Source organism: Uloborus diversus, chromosome 1 (genome assembly GCF_026930045.1).
Source record: "Uloborus diversus isolate 005 chromosome 1, Udiv.v.3.1, whole genome shotgun sequence".
Classification (NCBI taxonomy): domain Eukaryota; kingdom Metazoa; phylum Arthropoda; class Arachnida; order Araneae; family Uloboridae; genus Uloborus; species Uloborus diversus.
Window position 1 is genome coordinate 179,370,841 of NC_072731.1, and position 24,177 is coordinate 179,395,017.

General features: G+C 33.7%; 1 protein-coding gene across 1 annotated transcript in view; it reads right to left on the minus strand.

Moving 5' to 3' along the window:
- The window catches only part of LOC129217407 (uncharacterized), a 70,091-nt gene extending 57,859 nt beyond the window's left edge, over positions 1 to 12,232 (minus strand). The window contains exons 1-4 of the mRNA XM_054851707.1: positions 11,896 to 12,232; positions 5,828 to 5,956; positions 3,306 to 3,427; positions 2,421 to 2,714 (exon numbers count right to left, since the gene is read on the minus strand). Of these exons, the coding sequence (XP_054707682.1) occupies positions 2,421 to 2,714; positions 3,306 to 3,427; positions 5,828 to 5,956; positions 11,896 to 12,232 (882 nt within the window). The remainder of the gene's footprint in view (positions 1 to 2,420; positions 2,715 to 3,305; positions 3,428 to 5,827; positions 5,957 to 11,895) is intronic.
- Positions 12,233 to 24,177: the final 11,945 nt, after the last annotated feature.

The following is a 24,177-nucleotide window of genomic DNA, read 5'->3' on the forward strand; positions in this document are numbered from 1 at the left end:
TAATAAAGTAACATTTGAAAAATATTCTGTGAAATATTCATTACTTTTTATGACGATAAGAGCCATTGACACTGACTCTCCGCGAACATCTTAAAGAGAAAAAAAAAAGATTTATTGCGGTGCCCCTTTAATAGCTAGCTAGTTCATCACCGGACCATCTGAAATCAAAAGACCAAAATAATTTCATTGGTTATCAAGTTTTTTTTTTTTTTTTTTTTTTTTTTCGCATCACTTAGAAGTCAAAATACCGGTTCTTCAAAGAATTTAAAAAGTTGCTTTTTTTAAAATTACGTTAACACTTTAAAAAATATTAATGATCAACATTGTAGCTTGTAAAAACTTATTATTAACTAATAAAATCAGTTTATTTATTTTTTATTTCAGATGATCCAGTGATCAGTTCTGATGGGTACCGCAATGAAACTTTTTAACTTTTTATTTTTGGTCTTCAAACTTCCGCGGAGCGCAGCTCTGAATTGCTCATTTCGTGACTAAAGTAAATAAAAATTTCTCAAGATGATTCTTCACATTTCACTTCAATGTGAAGTAATAATAAAAATAAACATTTATTTACCGTGTTAAAAACATTTTATCGAAAACATTTTTTTTTTTTTTTTGTATTGAGTTGACTTTACTCCCCCTTTAAGTTAATTTTATTTCCTTACAACGTAGTTTCTGTATTCCCACAGAGTAATTATATAACTACGTTCAGCAAGTTGCGTACATTAAATATTTCTTTTCTTAAAAAAAAAAAAAGGTTTATGAATGCATTTGTGATGATATTCATGTATAAGTATACAATGTACGTCAAATGATTTTGCAAGAAAATCTGATGTGATGGAAGTAAGCGTATTGAAAATTCGGTTTCCGCACATCGAGATTATATAAAACCACTTAAACACTTTTAATATTTCTGGCAACAAACAAAATGTCTAAATTCGCAGGCTAGTGAGATTCCTGTTTTTAATAAAATAATTGAGAAATCACTTGGTTGGATATATGATAATACTCTCCCGGAAATATAAAAGATCATTAAATGTATCTAATATTTACATTAATTTACATTTATAAAACCCAAAATGTTTAAGAGTTTGTAGTTTTCCAAGGCGGAGAAATAAAAAACTTATTTCTTGTAGATTTTCAGAATGAGCTTTAATTTTTTACCTATGTTACTGATTTTTTTCGTAAATTATGTGTGACTTATTTTATATAAAAACTATAAAGCAATCTTAACTCAAAGCATTATACTTAGGATAGAATAGTAGAAAAAATAATTGATAATTGAGACATGTAGAACCATTGATACATGTGCATATATAAAATAGTAAATCTAAATTTAAAAAAAATAACACTGCTTCAATTAACAGTTTTTGAAATTAAAAAAATATATAATCATAGCAATATTATAAATCAAGATTTAAATAATCAAAACATATTAAATAATAAATCATTAGTACAGAAAAAAAAACTAAGAAAAAAGAACATGAAGGAGCCAACGATCGTCATTAAAATAGGGTGTTCGAAATAACGACCCCGGGTCGTGATGCATGCTTCACATCTCCGGCGCATTGAAGATCGAACGTCAAAACGAGCGCGGCAACAAAAACCGCGTGTGCGCATGCACCGTCATCTGTTGCTTCGGTTTACGTAACGACATCTATCGTGTACACCAGACAAAAACTTACCAGCATTTTTGCTGTGTTAAAAATAATAAACATGTTTTCTCTTATTCGTGTCCGGTTTTTCTTGTGCTTTGTGTCTTCACTATCGCGTCAGGAAAGCGTTTCTGACCATGCATTGCTAGTTAATTTCCATCGTCTAAGTGTACTCTATCTGCCCTGTGAGTCTGTAAACACTGTACTGATACACCCTATATATATATATATATATATATATATATATATATATATATATATGCTTTTCTTCACATTAAAACAATTATTTACTTATTGTTTGTTCATTCAGTTAGCCCAGTTTCTTGTTATAGACATACTTAAAGTAATTATAGTCAGAAATATTTTCCCGCCGATTTTAAATAATCGTCAAAGTGGCCAATTATCAATTACTGTCGATTAATTGGTGCATTCATAGACTCATCAATAAAACTCTACTGTCAAATCACGTTTGTCGTGGAAAGTAGGCACGAAGCAAACTAAAATGCTTCTACCTGAATGAATCTGCAAAGGGAGGTAAATTAGTGAGGGGATTTTGACTCACGCCTTGCGTTCATTTCGATCTGTCTGTAGTAGAGACCAATAAACGACAGTTTTATTGGTCAGACTGAGTCAGTTTTAGGAACCCTAAAGCATCAATCAGAAATATAAGGTACCTACTGAAGAGAAGTCTTTTTAATGTCCGGCTCGTGTATTAACAAATAGACGTTTACACACATCTAGGTATTACAAATCTAAGATACAAACCTGTAAGAATCTAGTGGCTGATTCTGCATTTTTTGTTACTACCAGCACTGCTGCGCCATCTGGCAAACCCGTCACAACCGCTTTTAAAGCACTACGAAAGAGCCTCAAATCTTGTCGATTTGATTGAGTGGCAGCAAGAACGCGTGGCAAGGAATGAATATCGCGAATGCAGGTGGCTCCACCCATGGCTGCCGCTTGTGTCAGTAGCTTGGTGACGCTGATGCTGTATTCTTCATCTTCATGAAGGACGATTACATTCTTCCAATTCAGATCTTTGGTGGCAGACATCAGTACCTGAATTACAAACATACTTTTAGCAACAGTGGATTACCAGCTCTACACATAAACTTCAGGGGGAAGGGGTAACACAGTTGGTTCTCTACTTAAAGACGCTCTACTTAACAGCTTTCTTTACTTAACGACGACTTTTCACGGTCCCGAGTCCTTCACTGTAGTTTTAGAAAATTCTGTTTAAGGAAGCACTCTATTTATGGACGGTTTTTAGTGATCCCTTGTAAGTAGTTAAATAGAGAACCAACTGTACTTCCTACTTGGATATTTGTAATAAAGGAAGCTTAAAAGTGAGTTTGCACCCTAATGATATTAACGAATGTGATAATAAAACATTAAGAATTAAATGGTAAAGTACTATAAGCCAGAGTTAGCTGTCATTGTAAATATGAAAGGTAAAATAATGTATTGTTTTGCAAGATTTAGACTCGATGTTTTTTAAGATTACTTGACTTCATGTGTTGTATACTTATTCTCGTAGCACATTAGAAGTAACTTTACTCATATCAGTTCTTTGGGTTGTTGGCGATTTTTGTTCAGCGTGAACTTTCTGTTGAGTTTCGTTTAATGCGATCAAAAGAAAAACGTACATACTTTTGCCATTCGCTCTGGAGGTACTAGAGTTGTCAGTGATAAGCCAATGCTTGGTATGAGATAATCTCGCAAAGAATCAGAAACATCTGGTTGGTTGCTTGCTTCGCTCATGTCCACCACACCTGCACAATAGAATACAAACGTATAAAACATTGACGACAAAATTGTGGCTATGTCAAGTTTCTTAAACTTTGATGAGTATTTTTTAAGCGCTGAAGGCGGAATGCGTCCGCAAACCATTCAGTTTCTTCATCAATCATAGAAAATCAAATATAGGGTTCGGTCTACCATAAGAGATCTAAAACATTTCTTATATACCTAAATAAAGCCCAGAAAGTAATCGCGACCAAACATGGCGAAGTGTGCGTTTCTTTCTCTCTTTCTATGGAAGATGGATCTTTCACTATGTGTCCGACTGGATACACGGAAAGAAAGGAAAATTGTACAACATTCGCTATGATTAGTCCCTATTTTTTTCTGGGCTTTACTAAGGTATGTAAAAAACGTTTTTCATTTATCGCACCAAAAATGATCCATATTTTGTCTTGAAAATATTTGTATGGAAAAGAACAAAATGTAATCTGCGACTAAAAATTATATTATTAGATTTGTATGACATAAAGTAGTACTTACGGAAGTTTTTTAATATATTGTCTGAAAAACAGTCTGATATATACAGAACAAAAGAAAAATCTATCTATACAGAGAGAGAGTGTGTGTGTGTGTGTGCGTGTCCATAAACGAACTACGCAGTTTTAAAATAGATTTTTTTAGTGCAATCATACATTGGGTTGATGCAGAGGTGCCCATCTAGGACGGGGGAGGGGGGTCATGGCACAGACTGAGCCATTGAAATTTTTAAGGGCGGTTTGTTTTTAGGGGTATTTTTCTCTTTTTTAGGGGGTCTTCGCGATTTGGGGGGGAGGTGCTCTCTTGCTCTTAGGGGGGGGGGCACCCCTGTTGAAGTCATATGTTTGTATTTAAAAAGTAATATATCAAGATTTTAAACTTTCAGTTGATTTCATTATGTGACCCGTTTGCGGCACAGGACACATGAAAATACTTTAGTAGTTAATCCCTTTTCACGTCAAGCCCAGCACGTCTGCAGTGACGTTTGCCACACAAGTAACTATCCTTTAACCTGAGATGGTTACGTACTGAATTCTCATTGCAAACATTAGTCTTGATGTGCACCCAGAAAGAAGGAAGTCTCCTGAAGACAAAAAGGGCTCGGCGCAGGCTAAGAAATAGACCCCGTGTTGTCGAATCGAGTACCAGATGCTTTCTCTCTGCTTAGTGTTGGAAAACGAACTGAAACCGGTGTGCCTCAAATATGAAAAGCGACTGATTTCTTCACAATTAACTGACCTAATTTATACCGTTAACTTAAGTATTGTTTTTTAAAACTCAGTAGTTTTTTGTGGACTCCCAGTACATTGGATTTCTCCTCCAAGAGTTACAAGTCTAAATACATTTCAGACGGAGTTTCACTCAACTATACTCGGAGTACCCGGAAACTTCTCAACTCCTATTACAAATTAAGAAGTGTTTCACCAATGTGACGAATGCATAAAAGTGACTAGTTGGACATCAGTGCTCAAAAAAGTAACTTAAATCTTTCTTTTTTCATTTCAGCCCAAATTTACGAGCACCTTGACCTCAACATGTTTTAAGAGTTATTCCATCAGCAGCTCTGTAGTATTTACCATCATTCCCAATATATAATTGGCGGAAGGAGGTCAAGTATGTTGGCCGAGAAAGAAACTGCCAAACGGAAAATTAATACCGAGAGACTAATTCGGGTTGAGTACACGCCCGACGACTTTCAGATGAATTTTAAACATAAATGGTTCTCGATAGCTTGCCATTTTCATTAACATTTTCCTTAACTTTCGATTGATTTTTTCCTGGAACGGAAAAACACAAATCGAAACAATAAGTAAAATCTCATATCAAAACAAAAAATCCCCAGAATAAATAGAAAGGCGGAATTATCGGTGCTAAGAATTTGTCTCTAACCAGGCCAAAATTATGTATCTTACCGACCAGTCATTTGGCACGATTGCCCCCACTTTCTTCGCTTGCAACTTTTCTGTAAATCATAAAGCAAAAAAATATTATACTTAGGGTCTCACTGATTTTTCATCTTGAAGTGCATTTTATGTTTTAACGTCATTAATTTTTTAAACAGTATAAAGTTTTAAATTTCCACTGAGCATTGCATAGTACATTTTTTTTAATTGTTTAAAAATGACCTAAAATGATGAAAAGTGAAAATTATTTTATACGCATAATTTGTATGAAAATTTCTGAAATGTAAAAATTGACTTTTTTCTATCTATTTTATTTTTCTATTCCATTAATTGGAGCTCCAGGTTCTCTTATATGGGCAAAAATGGTCCTATGGAGTCCTATTAAGAGGATTTCTACTGTGCCAATTTCCCTTCTACACATGCAAGAAAAAACGAATGAAAAAAAAAAGATGTATTGCAAAGACATTCAATTACAAAAGTGAAAATTACCTATAGTCAGTGTAGAGTTTTTCATGGCGGAATCACATAACTTTGGTCCTGATCTCAAAACGGGAAACAAAGATGTTAAATGCTCCACTGCTAATGCGTCATGTCCACAACTGTCGTAGACCTTCAGACCTGAAACACATGAAAAGATTTTTAAAATATTTTTTTTTTTTGTATAGAGGTTTTGATATTAATAAAAAACAGGAAATTAAGAAAAATAAGTTAAGAAATCTTTTTTTCTGTTATGGTTTACTTATGCCTCCTAATATTAAGAAATAGATAAAAAGATAGACATTCTTATTTTATCATTACATTTAAAACTAAAAATAACTATTTGATTGTTTTAATTTTAAAAATTGATAGTATTTTTAAAACAAGTTCGATTACTCTTTAAAGTATTTTTGTATTTAAAAAGAAAAGTTGCATTTAATTTTCTAAAATTTGAAACAGTTGTGATCCAATCCATACATATATCTTTTATCACGATTGCTTATGCAATATTTGTATCTAATTCTCATTGTTTTCAGTCTTAATTACTTATCTAAGTTCGTTATTCCTTGCTTGGAATGTTTCGATAAGACCTGGATAGAATATTTTTCTATCCGGCAACTTCTATATTTTATTTAAATTACGAATATCATAGTTAAACTTATTGTTTCATGTGAAACTCATTTGGCAAGAGTGAAGCTCCTGTAAATCAGGCAAAAAAAAAAAAAAAAAAATCCCACATCTTGCTTTCTCCACAAAACCTCGAGCTCCGCGTTTTTTTAATATGGGTAAAAATTTAATCAATATCTGACGCCGTATACCGTCAAGAGTGACAACTCTTGATGGCAGGCCTGGATCTTGACAGCAAGCTAGAGGTAGTTCCGCAGACACCACAGTGCGCGGGGGGGGGGGGGGGGGAGCACTGTACTGAAGGGGTCTACGGCTCTCAGTGGTGTAGAAATCCAGCAGGTAGTTAGGGGTTCTGCTGTCTTTTCGCAGGGGGGGGCAAAATTTATAGATCCGGGCCTGCTTGACGGTGTTCGTAACTTAGTACCACATCTTTCTTACACTTTGAGGTCACATAGTGACTGCCAAAATGTAATCTTTTTTATGTGATAGAAAAACATTTGAACGTTAGTGAGGTGTCACGCATTGTTTCTGCATTGTCATTCGAGTTTCGAGTGAAATATCTATTTTCACGTAATTAAAATTCTTGAAAAGTTTAATTTTGCATTTCTATGTTATGGAACCGGTTTGGTAACCTAATAAATCGTCGATCTCACACATTGCTTTGTTCAATTGTTATGTCAGGGTTACTTTAAAAAGAGAAAAAACGTGTTACAACTTTATGTCATCCTTTGTCATAACTAAAACTGTATTATTTCAATATATATATATATACCCAGTGTCAGCCCCCCCCCCCAAACGCGCGAAAAAAGAAGGGTTTTAAATATTCTGTAGTAAACTTAAAATCATGAGATTCATGCAATTTTCAGAAATTGCTTGAATTAAGGAACAAATTTTTTTTTTTTTTTTCAAAAACTTGCAGTTCTACTTTTGGGTGTCACCGTCTGGGTGCCCCCCGGGGCGGCTCCCCCATCCGCCTCCCCAACCCCCGTAGCGACGCCACTGCCTTTGAAAATGGTTTTCTTTTACTTTTTCAAACAATATAAGAAGTGATACGATGATGATATAGAGAATAATCCTACTGGAAACTGCACAAGAAACACATTAAAAGACCAATGGAACCTTTAAGAAAAATGGGGGGAAATTTATTTCTAACTTGTGTTAAGTCCTGAAGACATCTGCTATTTTTGCTTTTTCATTTTATTTATTTATTTATTTTTTAAGAATCTTTTAATGTTTCAACTGGTGCCTTTTTACTCAATATGTTTAAAAAAATAAAATAAAATAATGTTATTTTTCAATACGTCCAAATTTGCTAAGAAACTGTGTTCAAAAGTTAAAAAAATATTTTCCATTCACAATTTCGTGATTGTTTTCCATTTTCTTAAAAAGTTACACAAAAAAGTTGATGCTCAAGTAAAGCATTTTATTCCACTAAATACTCGAGATGAAAAAATTAAAAATAAGTTCAAAAATAGCTATTTTTCAATACATATTTCAATAATAAATAAGTGTGACAATATTATGACAGAAAGCTTAAAATGGTTTTTGAACGAGAAAAAGGTTCTGTCACAAAATTGTCTCACTCGTGTATACAACATTGTACCACACAAAAAAGCAATTTAAAGGGTAAAAGTCGTATCTCGTTATCTCAAAAAAAAAAAAAAAAAAACCATGCACTTATAGAAATCATCAGAAAATTGCACAAAGTTGTTGCTCTTCTCGGTACTTAAGCAAAGTTTGTATTACTGAGTAAAGAACCATTTCGAATTTTAATTGTGTAGTGTAATCTCATATACGATCAAGAATACTTAATTGGCAAGTTTCCTTTTCGTTGGAATGGACATTGGACATGCTTCTGACGCGCACACAAACGCAAAAAAAAAGAAAAAGAAAATCCCATTTTTCGATGGACCCAAAACTTCTCCTGACGTAGGGGTACATTCAACTATATATTGTTCGATTCAATTGAATTCTATCTACCAGTTGCGTAGTGAGAAATATCCTTCTGGATGTTGTAAAGGAAATTCGTGGCTGCGCGATTGGAAGATACAATTGATCGTATTTGATTCGATTTAATTCTGTTAGCATTAAATGAGTCCCTAAATCTCATGCGGCTATTAGTTCTAGTTTCACAAAAGATCAGGTTCTGTTGAATCCTATGTCATGTGATTTAACAGAATTAGGTTACTACTGGTCGCTACAGGAGGGGCTTGAAACAAGTTCATTTTAGAGTTGATGTCTGCCGCATCACCAAACGTTCACATACAAATTTGCATAACTTGAAACAATTCTTTACCTCACAATATGAAGTTTGTTGATGTATATGTAATTTTTTTAATAGTTCATTTTATTTATTTATTTTTATAACCATCCAAAAGCTGAAAGGAGTTCAATTGCACCCTCGAATGAAACGCTAAAAAATAGCTCTATGAATCGGTTGAGATAAAACGAGAATATTGTGTGCATTTTATAAGAAGTGTGATTGAATTGTTGAAATATTTATTGTAGTCTATTTTATAAAAGAACAATAGAGGAAAGAAAATTAGAAATATCTTCAACGTTAGAGTTTTCTTTAAACATCCATTTGAATAAATCCAGCGTTAATAACATCAGGGCAACAATTTTTTATTCTTTGGTACCCACAGTTCTAGAAGTTGTTTAAGCTAAATATGCGACGCTGAATTGAAATCTGAAATTAGGTTTTCTCTATCTGCTCTATTTTTTTAGATCAGTGGGACTGCTGTTATACCCAAAATGTACAATTTTAACTCCACTTTGCGTACTTCTTAAGCAAATCTAGGCATTTGAAACAAAGAGTACTTCTGACACATTGCTCCAATTGTAAGTCTGCAGTCCAGTTACTTAAAGGAAGAGTAACTATGTGGAGTAAACATTTGTCAAGCTTAATAACAGCGCTTCAACGAGTTAGCTCAGTATAGGAGTTCTTGCATTGCATATGTTCACTTCGGGTGATATGTGACGAGTTGGATCTTTGTATATAATATTTGTAGGGCCCGATTAAGAAATTGAGGGACACCAGGCTAAACATTTTTTTTTTTTTTGGTCATCTGCAGCCGTACCTCATAAACACAAACATTCACGGAGAACCAGAAGTAGCGATTGCAAGGGTGCTGAAGGACTCAGTTACTAGTTCAAAATATTTGTTGTAGTTCAGGGCATCCCACACCTTTAGTACACACGAGAAAAGGTAAATACTGGAGATAGCCTTAAATTTCTTTCCTTTTCTTAAAAAACAGACAAGAACAATTATAGACATCTTAGGGCCCTTAAAGATCGGGGACCAAGGCCACAACCTAGTTGGTCTGTTCAATAAGTAGTCTCTAAATATTTGCATAATAATAATTCCATGTTGCGTTTACGAATCTGCGGAATTAACTTAAATGTGTGCTACGTATGTTTAGCTAAAATGTAATATTTTAGAAGTTTGAGCTCATAGGCAAAAACAAATGTCATATTTGAATTCAGGACACCAAATTCATTCAAAAATCAGTTCCAAATACCCCGTCACCAAAACGACTGCCACCCTGTGTTTCCACAAATTTTAAATGAAATTTGTATACAAGTATTCCGAGGAAATGTGACCATCACGCAACCTCGCATAGATCAATAAAACTCTGAAACACGAGAAAACAATTTAAATTACAAATTTGTACCTTGTTTAAGTTGTATTTATTCAATTTTACAGTCGGAATAAAAGTAAATACTTTTTCCCCCAATCCGTCGCATAGGCTACTTATGCCACAATAAAATGTTAATGAGCTTAACATGCTGTGTAGGGTTGGCCGATCAGTGAATGATCATTGAAGACGCTTTATTTTGAAATTCAGACCAAAAAAAAGGAGTTTTGGCCGTGATATTTTTTGATTTTCTTGATATTTTTAATATGTGAAAGTAAGTCATGAGATGTGATCGTTCGGACTTTTTAAGCTTTCAAAAAAATTTAGTTTGCTCATAAATTCCCAAAGTTTGAGGTCGTGCAGCTCTTTCTTGGTAAAACGACTACAAGGCACATTTGAGTGCGCAGTAGTTTTTTTACGGCAATGCCACCTCAGGGTTATGTTTATCTTTATTGATTGCAGGGTAGACCGGGATACGTTTACGCATGCGGCACGTTCACGCAGTGCCTTTTTTTCAGAACGAATTATAATTGGTTCAAAACATTAAACCACGGGAACCACGTTAGGCTTCAAAATAAATATGTGTAAACGTGCCCCGCGTCCGGGCCAAGTTTACGCAACCGACTTGGAGGCAAAAATATTTTTTTTAACTGTTAAAAACACAAACTGAGGAACAACTGAATATACCAATTTTGACTCCATTAACTGCTTTATAAAACCGCAATGTCTAAAATTTCCTAAGTTAAAACGTAAAAATTTGAAATATCATTGAAAAAATTCCGCGTAAACGTGCCCTGGTCTACCCTACTGGTTTTTGGTGATGATGACTCCATGTTTTTTCGGTTCGGGATTGTTGCTTTCTTTAGTTATGCGGTCGCAAAATTATGTTTTCAATCCGCTTTCGAGAGATTTCAACCTACGTTCTTTCAGCCAAAAAGCAACACCACTCAATAAATTTAGCATAAATTAAAAGTTTATACTAAGAAGTTTGGGTTGAATGACATTGTTTCGAGTTTCATTGCTTTTAAAAGAAAAAACCCCGATATTTTTCAATTTTTCAAAATGTTTGGTTTTTTAACTGCATTTAACTCGAAAAAGCATTACTAGGAAAAAAATATCAGTTGGTGTGTAAATTAACGTTGAAAATAAAATATTCTGGAGTTTATTTCAGTTTTCAAGAATTTTTTTTTTCCCCGGTAGCTCCTGTTATGCGTTTTTTCCGTTAGTAATGTTACACTAACTTACGAAAAAGCATCAAGATATCTAGAAAATTTTATGCTAATTCCAGTTTCCTAGACATAATCAAGTTGTGCCTTTTTTTTTACAGTGTGCACTATTAAAAAAATCTTTAGTAACTAATAGAAAATTTCTAGGACAGTGAGATCTATACAATTTTTAAGAACCACCAATAGTTTCTTCTTAAGTAATATTCCACTAAGGAAGAAACCATCGGTTACTAGAATATTTTATGGAATCCCAGTTTCCTAGAGATTTTCTGATAGTACTGCAAGTGTACTACCAATTTAACTAAGAAAAAACTTTTAAAACGTTATTTTTTACAAAAAATATATGAGCTGTTCATAAACTGGGAAGTGTTTATTCAGTGATCGGCCTACTCTAGATGCAAAAACAGGGGTTTTCTTCTTGGATTTTTACCGACCGAGACGAAAATGGGATTTTAGCTTCGATCGAAATTCTAGATGTCATATTATTGAAAATCAGAAAAAGATACCGCGCGTGCAATGCAAAAAACGTTTATTTGATAAAGATAGTTCGTGTGAAATTTTTTCATTGAATCCAGGAACCAAAACTCACCCAGTTTGACCCCGGGTATGAGAGACCCTCCAAGGTCTCCTTGTGCATCAGATATGAGCCCGCTCTTGGTGTTCAAGACCTTGACTGCCCACCTCATGGCCTCGAACACTTGCACTCCTTCTGCGTTGGGGCTCCCGCATCCATAGAGCCCCTGACCGGTCTCGTGCACCGGCAGCACAGCCCCGATGGTCACGTCCGCGTTGGGCTGCACAGTCACGTGGGTGGGCGCCAGCACACAGGTCTCGGTGGCGAAGTTCTGACCCGAAACTGATTCAAGCGAAAAGGCTAAGAGTAGGCAGCTCGTGAAGATCAAAACATGGCGACATCTTTGCATCATTTTCCTATTTGAGATCTGAAATTAAAATGAAATCATCAGTTAAAGCTAAAATGAGACGGTTGATTGTAACCATATTTTAGCAAATTTCATTTGGAGAAGCCGGGCATGGTTAATACACATTTTGTAACTTGTTTATTTTGTTTCATTTACTGCCTCTTTTAAAATTTAGCAGTAAGTTACGACCCTTAAGCCAGGGTAGTACTGCATGCGATATACCAGACAGCTTGGCCAACACATCCAGACACTGCAGTTTCGTTCTTATTAGAACTCATCAATCTGGATTAGTGATTAACCGAGCTGGAGGCAGATGTCATCTCATTGAAGCTGAAAGCGTCAATACTGCACGCCGCCCATAAGCCAGCTTAGGTAACTTACTGCTAAGTACCCAAGCTTCGCTTTCACTTTACGAGTTGAACCGCACCATGCTGCGAACACTCGCTGGTGAGATAAATTTAGTTTATCTACCAGTTTGTTGGTACTCTCAGCTTCAACGAGATGATATCTGCCTCCAGCTCAGTTATTCACTAATCCAGACTGATGAATTCTAATAAGAACGAAACTGCAGTCGGGCTGTCTGGTACATTGCATGTCTTTTAAGATTGTTCAAACTTTGCGAAAATGACTGCATCACTTTTTCTTAAAAGTGTAAATGTCTAAGAAAAATTCCTTTTAACTCTACACTTATAACTATTGGGCTAAATTTAAACTTCAAGCACAATGAATGCTTTGACATGACGAAACAAAACCGTAAGAGAAAAACAGAAGTTTTATCTTTCCGAAGTAAAAGTAAAATGGGGGGAAAAGTGAAAATATATAATCAGCTGATCCTCAATGTTTTCATCATAATCAAAATGTGTGACGCCATGCTTCTTGTTATATCCTCCTAAGGCCCCTATATGTACGAACCGGCGCATCAGCTTAAGATCAGCCATTTTGGATCGGAGCGCGAGTTTGAGTGGTTGTCTTTTCTGGCTAATCATCTCATTTGGTGATTGTTCACTGCGAGTGATTATTAGCGGCACGTGGATTGTTTACAAAAGAAAATATTATTAAATTTGGCGAAACTCGAAGTTTAGTTGTGGTAACCCTAGCTGCGCAACAATGAAATATCCGATCCAAAATGGCTAAACTTAAGCTGATGCGTCGGCCTATCTGTATAGCGGCTCTATATCCTCCCACACTTTAGTCACGAACCGTCTCAATTACCGAAGCTCCCTTGTCCAACTCAAAGTTTTTTTATGGACCGCCTCAAAGATGAGACGATTTGAGTTTTGCTACAATTAACTTACAAACATATAATATAAAAGTAACACAAATGTCAAATAGAACTGGAAACACCTATTTCGGATTTACAAAAAATTTTTTTTCGTTTCAAAAGCATTATTTTGTGGATGAGAAAGTATCATGGAGAAAAATTTATAAATGATGATGTAAAAGGAGGAGATGCCGAGACATATCCTCTACCTCGTATCAAGTTATCCGACAGGAAATTTCGTTGTTTACGAAATGCAGAAACGAGAGGGAGTTACAAGATTTTTAGGAAAGCAGCGGAGGTGAACTGCATCTAGAAGTAGAGGAATGTGAAGCAAAATGAAATGGGAGAAATGTTTACTCCGTTTTAGCGCTTGTTATCTGGTAATGTTTTAACTATTTAGTGACACGTGTAGTCTATTCAAATTAGGAAAAAGTTCCTTTTAAAGATCAAAGTACATATTCATACAAAGTCATATATTATACGATAATACAAGAAATTTTAAAAATTAATACTCATATCATAATATTTTGCTGTTGGTCAAAAGCTATTTTTGCTATTATGAAATGAAAAAGTTCTTGCTATTAACATTGTAAATATTAGTTGAGACCTATTAATATTCCGTGTAGTATTTATTTATTTCATATTAAGCTTATTTGTATCTTAAATATTTTGTACCATTAGTCAAGTTCGTGTGTTTCATTCATTTATTAAATCACTTACGTAATCTGTTATTGATTTGTTCATTTACCATTAACTCATTTAATATATAATTCACGTATTTATTCAGTCGCTCCATTTCCTTATTCATTTACTATTTTGCTCACCCATTTATTTTTTCTCACAAATTAAAAAATTTATTGATTTATTTGTTTATTGTTTTATAATTATTTCATGTATTCCTTCTTTCTGTTATTTACTCATTAATTTGATCAAAAATATTTTTAATAATCGAATAGAAAATATTTCATTAGAAAAATATTTTATTTTTCACTTCACAGTAAATATAAAAGTGAATTTTTTCCACTTTTTTTAACGGTTCAAATTTGATACCAAAAATTTAAAATAATGTTTCAATTCAAAATTTATTGTGATTTATTGTATGCATTATGAAATACACGTACCGAAATTTTCAAAATAAATTTCTAATTGGTTTATTTTTAGAAAAGTAAACCTTAACTATTTCAAAATAAATGGCACTTCAACACAAAAATACTGATGAAATACTCTTTAGTGAGAATATTGATTATTAAGGGATTTTATAAAGAATCTTTTTGCAACTGACTTTAAAAATTTAATGCTCAAAGAAAAATGGTGTAATTTTCATAAAAAATAAATTTTCCTTCATGCAAAATGTTTCAAAATTAATCAAGGAAATAGTTAGTGAAACACCGTTCATACGTTTCGCTTTTTTATACGGTTTTTATCAATTATACGTTTTTTAAATTGTTCTCTGCAGTATACCTATTATGCGTTTTAAATTTATACGCTTTTTTCATACAGTCCCTTCAAAACCCTATAAATTCACTATTTTGGAAAGCCAGCCTTTATCTTGTAAGTAAAATACAAGTTTGACAAATTCTAACTTTCTGCTAAATAATTACAATTTTGAATTTAAATTTTTTTCAGATTCAGAACCCCTGAAAACATATAACAAAAACAACAAAAAAATATAATATTTTGATTTAAAAAAAATTTAAAAATCAAATTTTTAAGTAAAACAAATAATACTTTGTTTGCATGGTCATTCATTTCTATCTTCATTGATTTCGATTACAAATTATCCAGAATGAGGATGCATAATTTAATTGAATTTAAAAAAAGAGACACCTTCACTCTTTTTAAACCTTTATCCGTTTTATGCAGACCCCGCTCAGCACAAAACCGAACATTGCAAGCGAATATTTTCTGGAATGTCTAAGATGATTACTTGTACCTAAAAATATCATGGTGCATAATCAAAATACCGCCCTTCTAGAAAACTTTGACCCACCATTTCTCCATTTTAGACTTCCCTCCTCTTATTTTGATAGTTTTATTGAATTAATTGGTATAAAACAGAAAACTACTAGAGTTCCGAATAAATATCTAAAATTAAGAAATATAGTCATCAAATTCATTTTAAATGAATTTTAATAGTCTGATCTAAAGCTATCCTGCATTTATAATGAATTTAGAGCCACATGAGAAATTGGATCAAAAATTAATTTTACTTAAAGTAGTGCAACCTAAAACATCAAAATGGATTTTTTTTAATTAAATTTAAGTTGTATGAAAACTCCGCATTTGTACTTCACAACATCACAAGATTTCATAATTTATACCTTGCATAGAATGTTATAATCACAATATTAATGAACTTTCAGTATTGCAATGTGTAGAATATTATAATGTTGGAATAGCACTTTCAACACATTCAAAAAAAAAAAAAAAAGCTCCGAAACAGCAATTTCAGAACCAGAGTGATAAAATGAGCAATGTACAATCTTTCCAACTTTTTTTTCCCCTTTTGATGTGTGACTGCGCTAGAGACACTTCCTTTTGCAGACCTATTGCGATTCACCGATACATTATCCATTCTTTCATGTAGCATCACTATCAGCAGATAACATTACCACGAAAATTTTGACGCCCTGTTTCCGCACCTATAGGCACCTGGGCTTTATTCGGTGCAAAACTGCACTAGGAATTTAATTTTGCCAAGAGCGCTTCAAACCATACGAGTACTTGAGGGATCTTTTGCCATGACTTGATGCATTTGCCGCATAATGATACGACATGGACGCTGCTTCCCCCCCCCCTGTATCTTTAAAATTTTCCAACTGGAGTCAGGTTCGAACCTGCGCCTTTGAGCGTAAGAGACCTGTGTCCTAACCACTACACTACTCTGTCGGCACTCTTTATCTTTCTTTTTTTGGGAAGATGAATAGGGCTATGAAAACTTATTTCATAGCCCTAGTAGAAGAATTCAGCACTGGACCTTCTGTCCCCCCCCCCCCCCAATTTAAAAATAAATAAACAAATAAATAGTAGCACTTAGTTAATCGCCATGGCTCAAAGTTACCCAAAAAAGCGGAAGTAGATGTTGGAAATGAAATTCAAAGATAAAACATCAAACACATTGTTACACCTTATAAGGTGAAAAACCATTTTCTCTGAGAGTTATTGACCTTGATGATCGTCCTTTTTCGCACCATTATCGAAATTCTCCATCGTTTGAACTTATTTAAAAAGAATAATGATGAGCTCTTTATAAAGCAGTATTGAAACGCCCAAAGGGCAGAAAACATCGAAATTAAGGAAAAAATCATCCATATGAAAAGAAAGAAAATAACTCTTTTGCGGAATAAGATATACCAAAAAGGAAATTTCGATCTGTTCTCCTAACGACTATATTTAAGGAATCTCAACGGACAATCGCCTCAATCTTGCCGAAGTTTATAAATTCATCAATCAAGCATTAACGTTGGTACTCTACGCGAAAAAAAAATCGTTGTCCATGCTTCATTTACTTCCCGCTTTACGATTGGCGAACATTTAAAAAGAATAAGGAAAAGTTTGAATCAACTAGGAAAAATTGCGCATTTAAATGAAGCTCGAATCTAAAGTTTATTCCCATTATGCGGCGTTGGGAACGTTCTAAATGAATTCATGCATGGTTAGGAAATGCAGCCAGCATCTTTCAGGAGTAAGGGAACCTATTTTTAAACAAAGTAACAAACATATCAAGCCGAAGTTCTTTTTAGTATATGTATTTGAGAGGGGAATGGAATCGTAAAATGGCAGAAGTAAAATAGAATCTAAGAAGCAAGGCTTATGTAACGCAAATCTGGCTCCCAAAGGAAAGGAATTCACGGCTTCGTCAAAATCCATTGGACAGCCAAACTTAGACCAAAACTTTCAGGCAGCATGTGTTCCTCCGAGTTTTTATGGATGGCCCGGTAAAAACTATCAGAAACTTTATTAGTACACCCTAAAGGAGCATTTCTTTCTTATCACAAGCAATTGCAGATTGGTTTAGCTTTCAAAAGGACAGTCTTTGGCAAAAAAAATTCCGCCACATTATCAAAGAACGCTGCTATAACTGACCCAAACTCCTTTTAATAATTCTTTCGTTGCAGTACGGGTGGAAACTTGTGTAATGTGATTCTATCTAAAAACAAGTTGATAGTTTGCATTGGAGTAAGAAACAATTTTTGAAACTCTTCAGAAAACATCGCGATTAATATGCTATGTCAAAGGAGAGATATTTCTTCCGCATAGTAGTTTATTTGAAGTCGACTACAACAAAATAGAAATAAATTGCATAAATTTTCCACACTTAACTGAATGATTACAAAAATAAATAATTTAAATGAAAACGAACTGGACAGTTTGCGCTTTATTACTAGGAGGAATCTCTCTTAGCAACTTCGCGTTCAACTAATAAATTCATGAAGTACTCCGAATGAAGTACCTCAGTCAATTCCAGCCGAGGACTGCAGTTTCGTGCTTATTAGCACTCATCAGTCCGGCATAGGAGTGATTGAGCTGGAGGTGGAAAACTTCTTAAGGAAGCCAAGAGTACCAAACAAACAAGCTAATACAGAATTAGCACTGACCGGACGAGTGACCGAAGCAATGGTTCGGTACAACTCGAATATTGAAGGCAAGGCAAGTATATTCAGTAAGTTACTGCCCTAAAGCCAGGGCTAAGGCAGAAATGCATGAAGTACACCGCCAGCTCAGTCATAATAAGCACGAAACTGCAGTCCTCGGCTGGAATTGACTGAGCTGGCGGTGTATTTCATGTATTTCTGCCTTAGCCCTGGCTTTAGGGCGGTAACTTACTGAATACAATTAGTAAATTGTTATGAAAAAATAGTACATAAAAAAAATCGAATAAGTGCTAATTTGAAACTAACTTAAAAACATTAAACAATGTTCTAATGAAATGCTATACTGCCATGGGAAATAAAGGCGCAGTATCTGGTGAATTGAGGTTTTGAAAAAATACGTTTTGCTTTCCAAACAAAAAATAGGGAAATGTTGGATTTTTTTCCCCCTTTTTTTTTTGCTTATTTTCAGTGGAAACCAAATAAGCAAGCTTGTACAATAAAGCTAAATTACAATGGATGAAAAAAATGCAAATAATAATGAACAGTTAGCCGGTACTGCGCTTTACCTTCTCACGCAGTTTCAGAACGCTCCGAAAAGAAAAATAATCTCAAAATCGGACGAAAGTTTTGAAAATACCTGAAAAACCTCATTTATGAGAAGCATTTTTTTTGCTGAGCTAAATTATTTTAATAAAACATATTAACTATGCAATCAAAAGTAGTCTCTACCAGAAAGTAAACATACATTATTTCTTCGAAGTTTAAAAAACATTTAACTTCAGAAAGTGACATTCAAGAAAACAATGTAAAGCACACTAGTTTGTTCATGGAATTAATATCCTTTCTTATCCGTTTGTCACTACCACATTTTCACGCCCTCGTGATTATGATATTCTTAGAGCAACAAGCGTGTTACAATTTAAAACTTATGTAACGCAAAGAATCGGAGGTATTTATTAAAATCGGCTTAGAGTGCTTATTACTTCGCCTACAACAGTATTGAGAGGTAAGTGGGACACCACATTTAAGTGGTTAACTTAAAACCTTAAGCTCGATATCATTGTTGCTACGTAATACATTACGGTGATTATAACCGCTGAGAAATTTGACAGCTAAAAATAAAAGCTTAAGTCAAATACAAAGTGATAAAGGAAAGGGAACAAATTGTGTGTCGCTATTACTGATGCGATCGAAATTCTTTGATAGAAGTCTCATGGTTACTAATTTGTGTGGGCCATTTGAATCGTGATAGTTTTGAAGAAAATGATATTTGTTTTATCAAGCAATGAGATTGTGCCTGAGATGTGTGATGTGTCTACGAAAAGAAGTTTAGTACTAACTTGAACAAGTAATCATTTATTCCGCATGCGGCAATCACTCATTTAGAAAAAATTGGAAACTATGTCTAATAATTGAAAAAAGTCAATTTTTTTAAATGAGAATTAATTTTATCATTATAAATCTTAATGATATCTTGTGTATTATTTTATCGGAAGATATTTATTGGAAAAAGCTTCAGAAAAATGAAACGTAGAACATTTTATGCGCCCTAAATGCATGATTGATTTTTTAAACCCTGAAATTTCAAAATGGTTCTTGCAGACAAATAGTAATATCGATCAGTCGTGACTCGATAACTCGAACTACCAATAACTCGAAAGTTTAGCTGGTTCCTTGGAACTTCGAGACATCTAGAGTTGACTATTTTTATTTCCTTAAAAATAATTTGAAGATGATGAAAATATCAGGTCCTTTGTTTGTTTTTATGACATAGTATTTCTCTTCAATAAACTGAAACCATAGCTGAAGATAATCAGTTTCACGAATTGGTCATTTTTCAGATCAAATTGATTGAATTTTGCAGATTATCTTTGATATTCTGGAATGTGGGTCATTCTCAACAAATAATGAAAAGATTGATGCAGATTATTTAGTTCATTTTTTTTCCCTTTGAAAGGAAAACATACTTGCATTTTTATTTTTAAAGAATGTGCTACGCATTTGTATAAACAAAGAAGACACGATATGCTGATTAATACCAAGCTTTAAAGCAATACGAATGTCGAACTTAACAAACGTGTGTTTTGTTGTTGTTCACTTTATTATTCTGGATTTGGTTTAATGTTGCTGATTGATTTTATGAATAACGTGTAACTAAATAACTTTATTACACAGGTAGCGTCACCTAGCCACCATCTCTAATCGAATCCCATCACAACCACATAACGGTTCATGAGTTTACAGTTAAGGTTATGTCACAGCGTGTGCTACGACGTTGCAAAACGCAAAATTCCATTGGAAGTTAGATGTAAGTTTCTGTTCACCTTGCTTGTAGGAGCTCTACCCCATGGCAAGCAGAACAAATTACTTATAAGTTGTATTTACGAAATACTCTTGAAACGATAAAAGTTTCACAAGAAAATGTTTCATAGAAATGAGAGCGATCACTGTAAGTGTTTAGAAACATCTTGAAGATATGTTTCTTGAGACAATTTGCACTTCAATAGTCTTTCGTGAAACTGCATGTATTTGGATTTACTTAACCTGCGCTATGTGCTGTAAAGCATTCAGTCATATAAAAAATCTCATTCAACTTCCTCCAAAATTTTTGAAGGAAATTAGCCTTAAGTGAATTACTAAAATTAAATTGAAAATTTTGAGCTCTATAATGACACCCTGCGAAAATTTTAAATACAGTAGACATTCGTTTTACGCGGATCTATTTTACGCGGTTCCGATTATACGCAGTTTAAGATTTGACACCTTTATTTTACTCATATGCGTTTCGGTTTTACGCGGATGTGGCAATGCAAACAGATAAAATTTTCGTCTCTTCCAAAGATTTAATATAACACGTAGTAAACTGCATTTTGGCATGCTAATAAATAATCAAGCTTGAGCCACTGGAGACATTTTATGATTTATGTGATTGGTTCCAGAGCTCTTTCCAGAAGTAAGGTTATTAAACTCACACAGTTCAGAACTCACTAGAAGAAGAGCTTTAAGGAGTGACAAAGGAGGACAGAAGCAACGAGGATACCAACATCGATGACATATAACCAAGAAGGTTAACATTGAAATTTTTGAGCCATTCCTTGACAATAGAAATGATTTTTCCGATTTGTTAGTGAAGGAAGATTCTATCATGGAACTAATGCTCTGCAAAGAACTACAGAGAAAATTTCTTGACTGCCAAAAGCCAGCTCCTTTTCATAAATATTAAATTAATTTGTGTTTTCTTTATGCATTTTGTGCATAGAAATCGATATAAGTACATATTAAACTTATTATACAATTAGTCATCCCTAGAATGAAGTATTTTTTTATGTACGGATTCTAACCCCTCATTTAACACTAATATTGTCTTAATTTATGCAGTTTTGATTTACGCGGCCTTTCCAAGGAACGTAACCACCGCGTAAAACGAGGGTCAACTGTATTGATGCGGAATCAAAATTTAACTGAAATAATCACTTCTCCTGGCATCCATTAAGAGCATACGGATGAAGTCAACGGTGACATCAAATACAGAATTAGAACTTCATCAAGACCCCTGCTACATTCAGTACTTTTCAGAACTTCCCTTCAATACATAGCGAATTTAATTCAGAATGCATCATGTCAAGCGTCAGTTCCTCTTGACTTCATATTCTTTTCCTGAATTTTGGTCACATTTTTAAAAGGCGGATTTAATGCTTTCAGTCTTTCTCTGTCTTGGGTTTATTCAGTTTAATTACAGCTGATATGCATTTCTTTGACTCATAAAAAAAATCCAAACACCAGGAAATATTGATACTTACAGCAAAATGGGTCACGATTAGGTAATGAATTGGAATCGATTTTTATTAAAGTGAACGATACATTTGCATTTTAAGAAACGTGTCCTGTCAATAATAAATGTTGACGATGACAGATATAAGCGAAATGTAACACTTCCTTTATTTTTCATAAAATGTGCGTGGTTGACGGAAAATTGCGACATTCATAAGGAAAACTGAGTTTAAAATTTAATTCTATCTCCATTTAGTACTTACATACCAATTATTACTTACGCGATACAAATAACATTTTATTCAACCGAAGTCGTTTACTGACCGGTAGAAATAAGAAAATAAAGAAAAGCATTTTAACAGTGCATTAAATCATTACATCTTGGACTAACTAAATTATGCAAATCGTCGTTTGAGCAAAATAGGGCACGAACCTACCTTTCGAATGTGGGTCAGAAGCGGAGAATAGAGTCAAGTGCATCGTTTCCCCTTCATTTAGCAATCGTTCTTAAAATCATTTGGGGACTGCAAAACGATATTCAACGCTCGGTCAGTAGGAGAAGAAAAACACAAGCTACTAATCTTTAAATCTAGTTTATTCTTGAGTTGATGATATTTTATTACGTTACATTGCGTCTGTTTGAACTACCTGAACTCCAGTCAAAGCTTTTGATGGTGCAATTAAATAAATAAATAAAAAGTAAAAAAATAAATAAAGTAAATGAGTAAAATAAAGCAAGTAATTAAAATAAGAATAATAAAGTTAAATAAATAAAATAAAATAAATAAGTGAAATAAAATAAAATAAATAAGTAAAATAAAATAAATCAGTGAAATGAAATAAATTAAAAAAACTACGTTAAAATAAAAAAAGATGGCTACTGAAACAGAGTTTCCTATAACTTATTTATATTTTTAATTATTCATCAACTTCCTTAGCTAGTAATGGTTCAAAAGACGTAGTTCACGTTGTATACAAACGAAATATTTCCTGCACGAAATGCTTTTTTAGAGGAAAAATTTTGCCGTAAAGTGTTTGATAATCGCGAGGTATGGAAAGCAAAAATCTCTCTTCAAAATATAGGGAAGTGTTAAAAAACTAATGTTTTCCTGATAAATTCTGTTATAAGGACAAAAATTCTCGAACTTACTCATCATTCCAATCGTTAAAACAATTAATAGAAAAAGCTATCGAATCAATTTTTCAAATATTTTAATGGAAAGATACTAAAAATTTACACTTTCATATGTTGATTATTGTTCCAATCTTTATTATTTTAGAGAAATCTTTCGTTTTTGCCAAACCCAGCTGTATGCTTTCTAGCCCTTCATCAAAAATGTAGCGCAGTAACATTATGTGAAGAATGAAATACTTCCGGCAGGCCCGTGTCCAGGATTTCATAAAGGGAGGGGTTTTGGTTTCAATGTTTTTTATCCTTGTCTGTATTGTCAGGAAAACATAACGGTGATTCAAATTATTTATTTTTGTTTAATATGATCACAATAAAAAACATAGCGAAGGGGCAGAATGGTTCCAATTTTTGTATTTTTTCAGTAGAACCTCATTTATTTGTTCCCTGTTTATCTGGATCTTCGGTTTATTTGTGGGTTGAAAAGAAAAAATATGAGTTCAAGAACGAAACTATAAATGAGTCAAGTACTCGGTTTTTGTTTTGATTAAACATGAACTGCATAGAACATGCAATAAAGTATAGTACCATTTTAACAAACAATATGGCATACTTTGGAGCGTCAGGTTGACAATACTGCCGCTGAACTATAAACGATAAAATATTTGCGAGAAACAGTACTATGTGGTTTTGTTAGAAAGCATTGTTTTGTGGTTTAATAAAAGATATGTCTGCTCATTAAAAAATGTTTTTGCGAATTACTCATACTATCTGGATTTTCATTTATTCGAATTCATTTATTCGAATCATTTATTCGAATCTAAGTAAGTTCGGATGTATGAGGTTGTACTGCACATGTAAAGACCGTTATGAGCTCCACTTTCCAGAAAGAAAATTCTGGCAACATAATCAACCTCAGTATTTATTCATTTTATTGCTTGTTTAGATTCAAATCTTATTATGTTTACTGTGCGGTTTATTGCAACGAGTACAGCCGGGAAACTTTGAAGGGAATGTTAAAAAAAAAAAAAAAAAATGCTGTTCACAAAGTTCATCATTCAAGTTAATTTCTTGTCAAATGTACACTTTTCTTCATTTGGAGTTTATTTTTTTCTTCAATGGGAGAGGTTTAACCCCTAAAACCCTCCCCTTGGACACGGCTCCGGAGTGTGTGTTTCTTTCCAAGGTACGAAGG